This window comes from Myotis davidii, unplaced genomic scaffold, assembly GCF_000327345.1.
Source record: "Myotis davidii unplaced genomic scaffold, ASM32734v1 scaffold102, whole genome shotgun sequence".
In the NCBI taxonomy this organism is placed as follows: domain Eukaryota; kingdom Metazoa; phylum Chordata; class Mammalia; order Chiroptera; family Vespertilionidae; genus Myotis; species Myotis davidii.
Window position 1 is genome coordinate 599,524 of NW_006293778.1, and position 15,623 is coordinate 615,146.

Below are 15,623 nucleotides of genomic sequence, written 5' to 3' on the forward strand. Positions count from 1 at the left end.
TCCTGCATGCCTCGGCCAGGGCCCCAGGCCAGAGAGGAACCTGTAACCGAAGTACGTGCCCTTGACTGGAATCGAACCTGAGACCCTTTGGTCTTCAGGCCAACGCTCTCTCTATTCACTGAGCCAAAACAGCTAGGACTGATTTTTTTTTTTTTTCTAAGAAAAGATGTCTGCCCTGGCTGGTTTGGCTCAGTAGATGGACCATCGGCCTGCGGACTGAAGGGTCCTGGGTTCGATTTTGGTCAGGGGCACATGCCTGGATTATGGGCTCGATGCCAGGTGTGGGGTGTCAAGAGGCAGCCGATCAGTGATTCTCCTCATTGATGTTTCTGTCTTTCTCCCTCTCCCTTCTCTCTGAAATCAATAAAATATATATATTTTTTTTAAAAGAAAGGATGTGTATGGAGAGGAGAAGCAAATTTAAATTAGCTACCTTGATTGCTTGTTAGAAGTTGAAGCAGTAAGTTTGGAAGAATCAATTGAAATGTGATAACTAACACAAGTATTTTAAGGAGGTAATTTCTATCCTATTATCGTAGTTAATCTGGAATTAGCAAAATAACTTTTTAATAGTTAAAACAGTTTTCTCTGAACCAGAATCAAAACATTCTATTTACATGGTAGTCATCTTTTAAATAATAATCTAATAATTCTGTGAATGGGGAAATTTAAATTTCCATTAACAGAATAATTTTTTTAAGCATGTGAGAAAAGTTCTTTAAAAAAAATACGAATTGTAAGTTTGGATCTTACAAGTATACTTTCTGAACTTTTTCCCAGGTGAATTGCCATAACATAAAACATCATTGGGTATACTAATTATATAGTATATAATAATTATAAATTATTCCATATTTGGTGTAATAGTAGTATAGCACCTCTTAAAAAAGAGTGCAGGAAGTTTACAGATGAATGATAAGAGTCACAGGCCAACCATAAGTAATGTTTCTAAACTGCAGATTATCATTTAAAAGAATATTGAGAGGTTTTGTTTTTCTTAATATTTGAAATTGTACACATTTGCTTATATTTTCTGGCCATAGCCTGTACATGTATTTGTATTTTCCTCTGGGTTTCAAGTCTGCTCATTGGAAAAGGAAACCCTGACTCTTATTGCCTCCTCTGCACATTTAAAGCTATAGAGTATGGTCATCTTTTAAAATACAGACTGACCGGACTACAAACACATTTTTCTTCCTGTTGAATTACTTACCTTAAAATAACCTATCCCTCTCTTTTCCCACCCTTTCCTTCCCAGGAAACTCTAAAAGGGAAGTTTCATAAATTAGCCTTTTTAGTTAGGCTATAAGCTTAATGGGTACATTTTAGCAGAATGCAGATTGTTTACATTTGTAAGGGGAAAGGTCAGTTGATTATTGAACTTTTCTATAAAACGATGTGAAGAAATATTGCTCACAATTCACCTCCTCCCCCAGTGCACACATAGTCAGTGTTTGCACTTTTTACTCTTTTACTTGATGATAGAATAAATGGAAAGATCATGCCTTGAAGTTAGGCACCAGGCTCTGTTGCTTTTTAGACAGGTCTGTGTCCTTAGATAAATTGAGCTCTGAGGCCTGGTTTCCTCGTTTGTAAAATGGAATCAAAGATAACCACCTTGCATAGTTGGCACACAGTAGGAGTTCAAATAAATATTAGCTGCTAATTTTCTGATTATAGTTATTATCTTTCTTACTTTACTGTTTACATAGAATAACTTTTTTTCTCTGGAGTATTTATTATTCTTTGGTCATGCACTTGTAAAGAGGACTTACTATGTGCTAGTTACATTTCTTAGAGTTTAACCTGAATTAATGTAACCTTCACACCCTGTTTACAGATGAAGAAATTGAAGCACACAGAGATCAGAGATTAATTTTCCCAAAATCACACAGCAATTAAGAGGCACAGGTAGGATTGAAATGCTGCCTGTCTGGCTTGAGAGTCTGCACTCTTCACTAACCATATACCTCCTCTGTACAGGTGAAAGGGAATAGGATTTCTAGCTATTCCTCAGATTCTTAGCCTGGCTTTCTTGCAGAACTGTGCTTGTTAGTTGAATTGATTATTTTCCTGCACTTTTGATTTCAGACCTTTAATCTATGGGAAGTTTTTTTTATAGATGGGTGGTTTGGGATATTTTAAAACTTGGCTTTAACTATTGAATACTATGTATCATATATGAAAAGTATCATTTTCTGGACTTAAACTAGTTCTTAAGTTTCAGATGAAGTTAAACTGTTAATCATATGGAAACCACAGAATCAACATATAGAGCTTTTAGTGAGAATTATGAGTGGTCATTACAGTGTTTTGATTTTTAAAATGTTGCCTTTTGTGAGCTATATTCATCAACTCCTGAGATAACTAGAATTAAGTCAAGGGTGAGAAGATGAAGATTTAGAATAATACAAATAATAAAATGTGTCTTAATATTTAGCTTTTAAAAATATCACTTACCCGTTAAAATTATTTCATTTCAAATTGTCAGGACTTAGTTAACTAGAAAATCATTTACCATGTTTATTATTTTTCTTGAGAGAAATACTTACGTGAGAAATTTAACTTTATGGTCATTATTATTTTCTTACCATAGAGCGTTTCTTGAGTCCATATTTTATCACAGTGGACTTTGTAGATTCAGTGGTAAAAAATACTTGACTACTTACATGATTCTTGGCTACATTCAAAGTATTTGTGTGATTTTTTTCCTAGATAATCTATTATTTTAAATGTTATTTTTACATTTCTTGAGTGAAAAAAGTTACAAGCATGTGATAGATTTAAGTATTAGATAATATGTATTAACAACCATTTTTTATTTTTATTTTGGCAAGATGAACAAATAAGTGCTTTTTATTGTCCAGATTATAGTAGTACTTCTAATGTTGGTAATCTTCAATACAGTTGTAAGTAGCCTTCTATTACAAGAGACAGCATTCCTTTCCTCCCTCGTTTCTTTCTCTTCCTCTTCCTCCTCCTTTCTCCTTTTATTTTTCTAAAATAAAAAATAATCAGAATATATCCTGTATTTTATACATTTTACATACCACTATTGAATTTCCTTGAAAACTTAATATCTAGATAGTTTTTACATTTGAGTACTGAATATTGTATTGCCTAATTTTATTTAGTGACCACTGTAGTTTTTTTTAAGTAGATCTTAAAGTAAGTGGCATGTACTACAGTTGAGTGCTGAGTCATTGTAGTTGTCATATGTTTTTGGTCTTAGGAAGATTCCCCACTGGGTTTATAGTAGAAATAGAAAACATCCATCTGTTTCTTTTCCACTTCAGTTTTCTGTCCATCCTCTCATCTCGTATAAAATAATTATTTGCTGGCTAGATACCCTTTTTCTCTTCCTTAAGTTGATAAAAATTACAGCCTTTGGTACCATACTCTCTTTAGTAAAAGGCGAAAGATTTATGCGATCTGAAGAGAAACCAGAGTATGGTACCATACTCTCAAAACACCTTGCCTGGTGCCCCCATATGGCTGGGGAAAAGGAGGTGCGAGTGTTACAGCTCTCATATATAGGCTTGGGAGAAGGGCAGGTCAATGTAGTCCACTCCAGCTTTACCCTAGGACAGCGTTTGAGATCACAGAATTGAGTACATCCTCTTCAGTAGGACAACAGGTGTTAAGATTTATTCTAGGTACAGAGAGTAAATAGAGAAATGATAAGTGTATGTGATAAATCCAAGAAGGAGGCAGAGGATACTGATCAGACTTTGCAGGAATGGGATTGCTTATTACTACTTGGCCTCGCAGGAACCTATATTATCAGTTCTCTACCAGGTATCACTCATTAGCTTTTATGGTGATAGAAATGGGTAGCTGCAGCCTTTTTTCTGAAAATATATTTATATTGCCCATATGCTGGAAATTTAAACCAGTTAAATAGTTTATGTGTATATATAGATATTATTTAATACATACACTTTTTTTCAAATAAAATATGACCTGGAATTAAGTAATTGTAAATAAATGTATAATGTTATTAGTTCGTGTGGGTAAGATGATTTTTTTATCTTTGTTCCCCCAACTTTCTAATACCTTGCTCTCTGACAGGAAGTCATTAGGAGAGTGAACAGCTCTGTTTGGCTTGCAGAATTGACTTAAGCTGTGTTTTTCCTTCTCTTCAACAAAAGTGGTTCAAGTTCCAGGGAACAGTGCATTGGATTTAATACTTGATGATGAAACCCCAAATAATCCTGATTGTTTTGCTGCCTCCAACAACAATAAGGAGAATGGGGGGAAAGTTATACAGAAGAAGTTGTATCAGGTTTAATTAAAAAATAATTTCCAGGGTGTGGCCAGTAGTTACTATTCTCAGTTAATCTCCGACACCTTATACATTATACAGTGGTCACTGATGGCCATAGGGACCCTCAATACTTCCCTGTTCTTCAAAGAAGGATTGAAACATGTTAGGATTCTGTATCTTCCCAGGGAGAAAGGTATAGAAATTAAAAAGTTTTTTACTAACAAAAATTGAAATCAAAGTGGCTTCCTTTTAATTAAACAGTATATTAAATAAGACAGGAATCTTCCTTGGGATTTGATTTCATTGTGGGTTTGTTGCAATTGAATTATGTCTTGAAGAATCACTTTTCAAAATGGAAGAATCTTAGACATTTAAGAGATGTATTGTATAATGGGATATGAGTTACTAGTGTCCAGAGGTGGTAGTTATTAGTGAAGTAACAGAAGGTTAGTGGAGTTATAGTTCCTCAAATTTAATGAACAGAGGTTGAGATTTTAATCTGTAATATTAAGCAATAGCATATTTACAGAGAGGAGTATGGCTGGCAGGTCATACTCCAGGGCATAAACGTTTTTTATGTTTGATTTTTGTATAGTGTTATTTTTACTTTGGGATAGGACCTATATTTTTGGTAGTCTTTTTCCTGAAAATTTCAAAAGGCTTATAAATCTGTACAACAAGTAATGTGGTTTATATAAGATTACTATGATTTGGATTTATAAGACCTTTCTGTTCTTGGCCCATTTCCACTAAAAATAACCTGGATAAGTTTTGAACTAATTCTTTAAACTTCTGGGTCTGTTTTCTCATCTGTACAATCAGGGGGTTGAAGTTTGTGATCTGTCAGATAAAAGATTCTGGGGTTCTCAGATGGTTGCTTATACCACAGGACTCTGTATCTATTAATGTATGCCATACATACATCCTGTTCCCTCCTTCGTTTGCTGTAGAAGCTCAGGAAAAACCCAAGTTTAAAATTTTTTTTCGATTTTTTTTTTTTTTTAAGAGAGCGAGGAAGGGGAGGCAGAGAGAGAAAGAAAGAAACAAACATTGATCTATTGCCTCCCATACACACCAGACTGGTGATCCAGCCTACAACCCAGGCTATCTGCCCTGACCGGGAATTGAACCCTACACCTTTTGGTGTATGGGATGACGCTCCAGCCACCCTAACCACACTGACCAGGGCTAACCCAAGTATTTTGCTGAGAGATGGTGTTGGGAGACAAGAATGATAGTGGAGAGGCTGACATTCCATAGGAGACTAGCTTGGGTGGGAGAGGAGGGAGAACATGGTCCGTAATAGTGGGAGAGAGTGCAGGGCCTAATTGCCTTGTTTCATTTTGCTTAGGGTTCAGGCCAGATGAGAAATGAATCAGTATCAACATAAGGCAAGTGAGAAAAGGTTATTATTACAGTAGAGAGGCATTTTGGAGAGAGGCTATGCTAGGCTCTGGCTAGGGGAAAAAGGTGGTTCTTTCAGGGGGGAAAAGGGAGAATCCTGTTTACCTTTGTTGGAAGGATGCATGTTTATATTTCAGGGCTTCTGATTTGAATGAAAATATGAAATTTTATTGGTAATTATCTTGGTTTCTGAACACCACCAGGAGAAATAGAAGCTACTCATACTCTGTTACTTTCTCACATTTGCTATAAAATAGCAAGAAAACAAGGGGTAGGGTTGGGAGGAGAATTGTATCCTATGTTTTTTATAGTGGGTTTTAGGACTGCAACAGACACCTGTTAATTGCATTGTTATCCAGGGTCATTTGCCTGTTCTGGCTGGCTAGATAATGTCACCTTCCCCACCAGTCTTTATATGTATATCCCTTTAGAACAGTGGTTCTCAACCTTCCTAATGCCATGACCCTTTAATACAGTTCCTCATGTTGTGGTGACCCCCAATTTCATTGTTACAAATTGAACATAATTAAAGCATAGTGATTAATCACAAAAACAATATGTAATTATATATGTGTTTTCTGATGATCTTAGGCAACCCCTGTGAAAGGGTTGTTCGACCCCCAAAGGGGTCGCAACCCACAGGTTGAGAACCGCTGTTTTAGAATTTTGTGCTTGGTCAAGGTTTTGAGAGTAGCTATACTTCCCTTCTACAGCCTTTATAGTGCTCTCAGGATCTACTTTTAGAAGAAATGCAGGATGGTTGAACTTCCTTTGCCTCTATCCTAGTTTCTTTTCCAAAATGATACTAAATTTTGTGTTTTAGATTTCTTAAAAACTTGTCTTTCTGATTAATAGTAGATCAAAAATAAATCTTGAACTAAAATGTTTTAATAATTTATGAGGAAAAAGTATTGCTGAGTGATTAGTCAGGCATATAGGAATACCACTTTAGTGTTCTGTGATTTTTACATAGTGTTTCAGTTTATTTTCTGGTTTCAATAGAACAAGTTGAAATCATCGCAGAAGGATAAAGTTCGTCAGTTTATGATCTTCACACAATCTAGTGAAAAAACAGCAGTAAGTTGCCTGTCTCAAAATGACTGGAAGTTAGATGTTGCAACAGACAATTTTTTCCAAAATCCTGAACTTTATATACGAGAGAGTGTAAAAGGATCATTGGACAGGAAGAAGTTAGAACAACTATACAATAGATACAAAGGTGAGTGTTTACTTGTAACTTTAAATATTTTGAACCAGGTGTTCCAAAGTTATAGGCTGCTTGTGAGAAATAATACATAGAACATATTTATAGGTATTTATATATATGTATAATACATAGAGCATATGATATAGGTGGATATCTTAACAGAACTCTGTAGATCTTAGAATTACTTCAAAGAGATCTAAGATAAATTATTTTTCTCTTTCCACTAAAATTTTTTCTTAGTCTCTTTATTTCCTCCCCCATGATAGAGGAAATAGAGAAGCGGGCTGGGGGCCTTCCTTCCCCCCGCCCATTTCATAAAACTCGGCTGAACTGATTTTAAGAAAACCTGCATGATAATTTTAATAACCTTTAAAGAACTTATAGGTAATATACTTTCAAATATTTAAACAATACAAAATAGATGATTGAAGAAAAAGTTAATAGTTTCTCCATTTCTTCCTTATTTATTCTCTTGAGGGAACCAGCATTTAATTCTGGTGTGGATCCTTCCATGTCTTTTTTGTTTATGCAGAAATATGTATACACAGTTTAAAATTTTTTTCAAAAATGGGATATTTTATACATAATTCATTCTCCCAAATCAGAAAAGTCACCTTTTTTTTTATTGTTAGAGATGTTAGCAAAGCACACTTGGCAGAGCGTATGAGTGCCTCTTTCTCCTTGTATTTGTCATTATTTAAAGGTTTTTCTGTCTGATAAGTAAATATTGATAGTTGGTATTTTTCTTTAACTTGAACAACAGATATTTATATTGTTGAGATTAGGATTTAATTGCTGAGTTTATAGTTTTTCTGATACTCTCAAGACGTAATTGCTGTGGTAGAGTGAACTTAGTTTTAAGGAAAAAAAGATTTTTTGTATAGAATACTGTTAATTTAGAATGCTTACTTAAAATATGGATAGGTTCAGTAAAAATCCTTTATCTCTATATAGACTGTCTGATTTTCTGAATGTGTATGAGTATGGGACATTTTTCATATGAATAAATGAGACTTAAAAATCACATGTCCATCTGTATATAAAAGTGGGTGGGGCAAAAGTAGATATGCAGTTGTTTGTATGGAAAAAAACAATAATTAATAACACAAGAATGAACTCTGTGTTTTGTGTTCTCACAACTATAAACCTACTTTTGCCCCACCCTGTGTATTCTCCTGTTCATCTTTCTATTAGAGTTTATGTTAGTATGTAGCATGAAGTGTGAATCCATCTTTTCACACTTTTATTAAATTTATTGGGATAACATTGGTTACTAGGGTCGTATAGGTTTCAAGTATACATTTCTATCATACATGATCTGTATGTTGCATTGTGTGCTCACTACCCAAAGTCAAACCATCTTCTGTCACCATATATTAGGCTCCCTCCACCCCCCCTGCCCCCACCTCCTGTTCATATTAAGAGTGCTATTTTGAGGGCACATTGGCTTTGAATATTACAGGGGGGAAATATTTAGTAATACTGCTTCGTCTTTGATCTATGTGATTACTTTTTAATGGAGCATACAGCATTACCTTTTTAGTTTTAGGAATAGTATAATAAAGTATGGCATTAATTTAATATCGTATTGTTATTTGTGAAGATCCTCAAGATGAAAATAAAATTGGAATAGATGGTATACAACAGTTCTGTGATGACCTGGCCCTCGATCCAGCCAGCATTAGTGTGTTGATCATTGCATGGAAGTTCAGAGCAGCAACACAGTGCGAGTTCTCCAAGCAAGAGTTCATGGATGGCATGACAGAATTAGTGTGAGTACATAATTATCAAAGGAAATTAAGGTTCATTACCATGAGAATTGCTATGGAAATGAATTATGGTATGAGTTTTTTAATGTAAACATAAATTTGTCAGCCCACAAACATTGTTATAACAGAAATGGACTAATCTGCTAATTCCTTCCCATGTTATCCAGTTTTCTGGGTTTGTCAAGTTACCTGTATAGTTAGTACAGCCTATTCCATTTACATTGTACTTATATTAAAATAAATTATTTTAATTACTAATAAAATTACTAATATTTAACATAATATTGAAATGAGCAGTTTTAAGGTATTTCATAATGTGAGGCTGCAAATTCTGAATTTATGAACAGCTCTTAGAATTTAAAATTTTAGAAGTTACTAATCACTTTTTGTTCAGTTTATCTTGATATCTGATTAGCTTAAATGACTTGGGATAAATAAATTGAAAAGTCATGGGTAGAGGTTTTACCTATGGCCTCTAGTTGTCTGTATTTAATGAGGCTGCAAAAATACTCAGTGTATGGATAGGTAACAGGCTGTCCTTTGTTTTTAGCAGATGACTATTTAATAATAATAGCTAACATTTGTTGAACATTTTTTATTTCAGGAACTGTGCTAAGTAAGTACTTCACCTACCTCTTCACAATAACTGTGTATGAGAAGTATTTATATCCCCATTTTAGAGATGAGGAAACTGAGGTACAGAGAACTAGAGTCAGGTAGTATTAAAGTCAGGATTTGAACCCAGGCATTCTGACCTTGAGCCTGAGGTGCACTGTAATCAATCAGGGTCCAGACAAGACACAAAAATATATCAGTACTTTGAATAGGTTAAATTTAAAATATTGTGTTATGTAAAAGGAGCAAAAGAAAGCTTTGAGGTATAACAGAGGCTGCAGTTGCAAGAAACTGCCACCATCCCTGGAACTGAGGGAAATGAATAAGCAAGGAACTTAGACACTTAAGAGGTCCCCACAGGGATCTCAGAGGAGAGGGTAGGGCTGCTGCAGAACACAAAGCCTGATGCCTGCCTTGTCTGCCCTCTGATGAAGAAAAAACTGGCTAGAGGCCGTTCGCTGTGGGGCCATGTGAGCTGCCACCATTGATAACACTGCTGGGACCTTCCAGCACGCTCTCTGCAGAAAACAGACTGGGATAAGAAAAGTTCCTTTCCTCTTTCAGCCTTTCATTGCCCTCTGTTGGTAGAACCTAACAGTGAGCCAACTGGCAAGAAAAAGAAAATCTCACAATTTACAGTCCACTACAGATAGTCACAATTTAGGGCAAAGAAGAGTGGGTTTAAAGTTGAGAGGTAATAAATTAATAACTGGCCTAGACACTGTGTTCCACAGCCAAAGCTAGCCCCATCCTGAACTTGCAATTTTCTATGCTAAGACAGATGTTATTAAAACACACTTTTTTTTCTTTTGAAACTGAATTTATGTACAATATGATGAACTTCCAAGTCTAAATTTTAATTTACCAATAATGATCTGGGAGGCATTATAAAGAACATAGAAGGAAAGTAAAAGCAAAAAGATCAGAAGAAAAAGTGGAGTGATTGCTTTTGTAGACTCTATAAGAAATAGAATATTTCTACCTTAAGGCTGTTATATGGAAAATAAAACTAGTACTTGGACCCTTTCAACTCCTTAGAAGTTGAATGCTTTGCAAAAAATAGAAAGAGCTTACTGTGGATTCTAACTTCAGTTGGAAATGGTGAGCGCTCAGCAGACACTTATACTTTATATATAATAAAAAGTAACTTTTCAAGAAAAGTGCATTCTCACCGAAGTAAGAAATTATGCTTTCAGTTAGTTTGGAAGCTATACATGTGATTTGTTACCATCAAAGGAGTATCTACTACAATTTAAACTGGTGATTGTTGTTAATTAGTATACATTCTCATCTGTTCACAACAGCTGACTTCTACATTTCAGTGTGTTAATAGTCCAGTGAGTTATGTAATTAAAAGTAATGGCCCATTTCTTTTAAAAATAGTAATTATTTCTAACATTTAATCACTCTAGACCTTTTCTTCCTCTAACTAAACCCATACTTGTTTATATAATGTAAAAAGAATGACAGCTGTCTGATTTTTAAAAAGTTCTATGACATAAAGATAAGCTTTCATAGGAATAAGTTAAGTCCTTAATTTATAGTGAAAAAGTTTTATCTTTTATAAACTTAATTTTACAATGTAGATGTGACAGCATAGAAAAACTAAAGGCCCAGATACCCAAGATGGAACAAGAATTGAAAGAACCAGGACGATTTAAGGATTTTTACCAGTTTACTTTTAATTTTGCAAAGAATCCAGGACAAAAAGGATTAGGTAAGAATTTTTAAAAATTATATTTGGTGTTTCAAATATATTGACAGTGTCACTTTTGTTTTATAATAGAAAGTTATGTGTTTTGAGCAAAAAATATGAAAATACCAGTTCCTGAAAAGCAATGAGAAACAGTGAACTTCTGGTTACTCGAAAACTACTGAGCACATTCAGAATAGGGTTGGTTACCCTGGATATCACAGTGAACCACTGATTTTTTTTTTTTTAAAGAACTGTACAGAAAATAAATACTTGTTAAAATTCCCCTGACATATGTATGTCCATTTGTTTATTTCCCAGAAGCTATTATAGGGTCTTAGGATCATAAGTTATTTCACTATGGATCTGTAGAATAGCATTATAGGATTTGTAAATCATAAAATGATTTATTTGGAAACCATAAGAAAGAATTTTTAAAAAGATGATTATCATTCATAATCTTAACCTGAAATAACTACTGTTAACAATTTAGATTAATCTATACTGTATGTAATATCCATACATTTGGGGATGGCAGAGAGAATATGGAACTAAAAGCTAGAGTATAATTTACGTTTACCCAGAAAGATTGGACAGTAGCAGATAATATAAAATAACATGTGTGAGGGTTTTAGATAAAAGTGGAAATGAGTAAAAGCTGGAATGGTTGAGGCATGCTTCCTGGGAAGATGGGATGTGACTAAAGGGTTTGCTTTGTCTGGGCAAGGGAAGATAGAAGGTGTTCCAGTGAGAGGGTAGTTATGAATGAGGGTCTGAAACTTGAGAAATAAACTTGACTTTGTGGAAGCCAGAAAATGTTGGCTTGATTTTAGTGCTTGTTTGGCGATTAAATTGGTGAAACACATTAAGGCTCAGTAACCACAGGCTTTTTAAAAAAACAGGACAGAAAGGTTTAAATTAGAATTTGTGGGCAATGGGGAGGCACTGAAGATTTTGATGATGGCAGTAACTTCCATTTAACATGAGCTTTCAGTATGCCTGGCAATGTGCTAAGGACTTTACATACATTGACACATTTAATGTTTAACAGCTTCATGAAGTTATTATTTCATTCAATAATTCACCACTTGCACTGTCCCAAGTACATAATAATAGAGCACTAGCCGTTTTTTTTATCCTTACTTTGCAGATAAGGATACTGAGACACAGGTAGGTTAAATAAGTTACCCATTGATTGAAGTGAGTTTGTTTTTTTATTTTGAATATGCAGTAGTTGGAGAGGCTATTAGGAGTCTTTTGTACTAATTCTTCTTTATATTTTAGGTTAGAGATGGGGAAAAGCATTGAGAAAAAGATATGTGGATAGGGATTAGACCGAGGAAGTGATTGAACATTAGTGAGGAAGGGATGAATGTAGAACATTTGTATGGAAGATTGGCCTAAAGAGTGACCAACCTGAAACTGGTTTATAAAATATCTGTAAAGCAAAATTCGAAACAGTGAAGCCTCATTTCCAACTGATTCTTCAGTTTAGGTTGGATATTCTTACAGAAAAATTTCTCATTTTGCAGATAAAATAAGCTAGTATACCTAGGGTTGGTTTCTCTATCTTATATCTGTGGCTACCAGTTAACTGGGCTATTTTTTCTAGTCGTCTTTTGCTTTCCACATGTAAAAACCAATTAAGGTGTTTAATTTATATGTATATACTAAGATAATTATTTTTGTTATGTTTAGAAATATAACACATTATTTTGGTAAGATTAAACAAAATGTGAATATCAATGATGATTTAAAGGGGATGAATCCATTTCTTACTTATATCCCTTAGCTCTTACTGAAGTACAAAATAAATAATATTTTTGGGTGAATATGTAGTTTTGATATTGAATCTTAGTTTTTATTATATGATGAAAATAAAGCAAAACTGAACTTTTTTAGCTATTGGATATATTAATATGATGGTAAATTGGATTTTTAGATTACAGACAAAATTGAGAAAAAGATTATGCAGAAGAATTAAGTTTAAAAATTATGTTTATTCTTTTATCTAGTAGGTATTGAGCTTAAGAAAAATGGTATAGTGTTTTTGTTTTGCAAGATGAAAAGAGTGCTGAAGATTAGTTATACAACAATGTGAATGTAACTAACACTACTGAATTGCACACTTAAAAATGTTTAAGATGATGCATTTCATGTTATGTATGTTTAACCACAATTTTCAAATTTGTTTTTAAGCTCCTCCAAGCCATAGAATGTACAACAGAGTGAGCCCTAATGTAAAATATGGTATTTAGCTAATAATATACCTATATTGGCTTATCAATTACAAGATGTTAAAAATACTGGAAATGAGGGGAAGGGAGGGAGAGGTTTTGGAGAACTCTCTGTACTTTTCCCGCAATTTTTCCCATAAACTTGAAACTAAAACTAAAATTGTCCTAATTCAAAAAATAAAACTGTAATAAAAGTAAGTCATAGTTTCTCTTTTTGTTTTGCAATAGTGTTGGTTGTCAGGAAATGTAACGACTTGTTTAGTTGAAGAACTTGATTAAAAAGAAAACAGTTTTCTTGACAGCCTTTCCAAGGGTTTACAGGGCTCATATATTGAAGTGTATTTGGCAGAGAGTAATTAGAAAATCATAGGAGAGGAAGTGAGGTCCAAAACAAATTGGCAAAGAGTAATAGTGACAGCACTGTGGTTTATTCATATACTAGAGGCCTGGTACACCAAATTCATGAACTGGGGGAGGGGGTTGTCCCTCAGCCCAGCCTGTGCCCTCTCACAGTCCAGGACTCCTCGCTCCTTACCGCCTGCCAGCTCGCCACTCCTTACCACTCGGCTCGCTGCTCCTTAGTGCTGCTGCAGAGGCAGGAGAGGCTCCCGCTACTGCTCTGCATTTGCCAGCTGTGAGCCCTGTGGGAGCACACTGAATACCAGGGGACAGCTCCTGCATTGAGCATCTGCCCCCTGGTGGTTAGTGCACATCATAGCGACTGGTTGTTCTGCTGTAACAGTCACTTAAGCTTTTATTATATAGACTAGAGGCCCAGTACACGAATTCATGCATGGGTGGGTTTGACCGGCCCGCCCCAATTGGGGCTGATTGGGCCAGGCTGGCTGGGGCGAGGAGCCGTGGGCAGTTGGCGGGCCAACCCTGCCCCTGATTGGGGTAAGGGGGACTGATTGGGGGCAGGGCCACCCGGGGTGAGGGGCTGCAGGTGGTTGGCTGTCCCCACCCCCTGGTTGAACTCCTAGTCGAGGGGACAATTTGTATATTAGCCTTTTATTATATAGGATTATTATATAGGACAGCTGTGCTAGTGATAGTAAGAGCTGGTGTTTCCATTTTTTGTCATTGTCTGTAACCTTATTTCTTATAACAGTAGGATGCGGTGCTTCCTTTATCACCATCTGCTTCAGTCACCTACAATTTCTGATAGTCTTCTGAATCTTAAATTTTTGAAAGGGACTTCATAAGTCCTCTGTTAGATCTAAAGTAGCATCCGTACCTGGTGTTCATTTAGCTTTTACTTTTGAACATAGGGAAAATGGGCATTTTGTTTTAGGTCCATTCTCTCTCAGGATACGCTTATCACACAGTTCTTCCTTACAAGCTAACATCTTTGTCCTTATAACTTCCATCATTGCTCTTATTTGTCCTCAAACACAGAGGAAGTCTAACCTTAAAAGGTCACTATCACCCTTCGCCTTTGTTCCAGGTCAGTATCCTAATTATTTTAACTGTTCATTTGAGGAGACGTTTATTATTTCTGTTACTGTCCTTTGTAGACACATTTCTAGTCTTTCAGTTTCTCTCAGAATTGAGAGCTCTTGAAGCTGAACATAATACTTCAGACCGAGGCTGTTTAATGTAGAACACAGTGAGTCTGTTATTTCTTGTGGGACTGATTGTTTATTTGGTCAAAAATGACATTTGTTCTTTAGCGGCCCTGTCATTTTGAGGACCATCCTGAACTTTAATTAGGCTAAAGTCTGTAGGTTATTTTCTTGTAAACTGTGGTTTTCAGGTAGAATCCTACACCTGTTAAATGATTAAAAAGTTTTTAACATTGTTGAACATTTACTTTAATATTTAGGAATAATTGATTGTTTTTAAAGTGTATTTTCATCTATAAAATCCTCTTTGGCTCTTGTAACAACCCTTTCTGCTAAGTAAAAAGAAACCTGTTATCCTCTTTTCATGATGAGGAAAATCACGTTAGAGAGGCTGACATATTAAAGCCCATAACTTTAGAGTTATGTGAGAACTGCGATTCAACCTCAGATCTGACTCCAATTTTTGCATTTTTAAAATTACACTATGTTGTGCTAACTGTAGATATTTCTAAGTAAATGAAAACATTTTGAATAGGATTTTTAATCACTATTCTGTCCTCCCTAGTGAGTTGGCAACATTTTGTTTCCTGTAGGGACAGTGTTTGGATCCAATCTTTTTTTTTTTTTTTTTTATTAAATCTTTATTGTTCAGATTATTACATTTGTTCCTCTTTTTTCCCCCCATAATTCCCCTCCTCCCAGTTCCCACCCCACCTCTGCCCTCACTCCCCACCCACTGTCCTCATCCATAGGGGCACGATTTTTGTCCAGTATCTTTCCGCATCTCCCACACCCCTTTCCCCCCAAAGAATAGTCAGTCCATTCCCTTTCTATGTCCCTGATTCTATCATGATCACCAGAATATT

The 15,623-nt window shown here is 35.2% G+C and overlaps 1 protein-coding gene and 1 long non-coding RNA gene across 7 annotated transcripts in view; one reads left to right on the forward strand and one right to left on the reverse strand.

Moving 5' to 3' along the window:
* Window positions 1-1,911, reverse strand: part of LOC107183698 — a 13,376-nt gene extending 11,465 nt beyond the window's left edge. The window contains exons 1-2 of the long non-coding RNA XR_001514496.1: window positions 1,839-1,911; window positions 1,709-1,725 (exon numbers count right to left, since the gene is read on the reverse strand). This is a non-coding gene — a long non-coding RNA (uncharacterized LOC107183698). The remainder of the gene's footprint in view (window positions 1-1,708; window positions 1,726-1,838) is intronic.
* DCUN1D1 (defective in cullin neddylation 1 domain containing 1) overlaps window positions 1-15,623 on the forward strand; it is a 33,284-nt gene that overhangs the window by 4,140 nt on the left and 13,521 nt on the right. For 3 of the 6 annotated variants that reach the window (XM_015566317.1, XM_015566315.1, XM_015566312.1), the window contains exons 2-5: window positions 6,674-6,890; window positions 8,482-8,650; window positions 9,252-9,263; window positions 10,849-10,979. In XM_015566317.1, the coding sequence (XP_015421803.1) occupies window positions 6,674-6,890; window positions 8,482-8,650; window positions 9,252-9,263; window positions 10,849-10,979 (529 nt within the window). Of the gene's footprint in view, window positions 1-1,760; window positions 1,912-2,837; window positions 2,910-6,673; window positions 6,891-8,481; window positions 8,651-9,251; window positions 9,264-10,848; window positions 10,980-15,623 lie in introns of those variants that run through there. The other 3 variants (XM_015566314.1, XM_015566316.1, XM_015566313.1) reach the window with 3 other exon arrangements.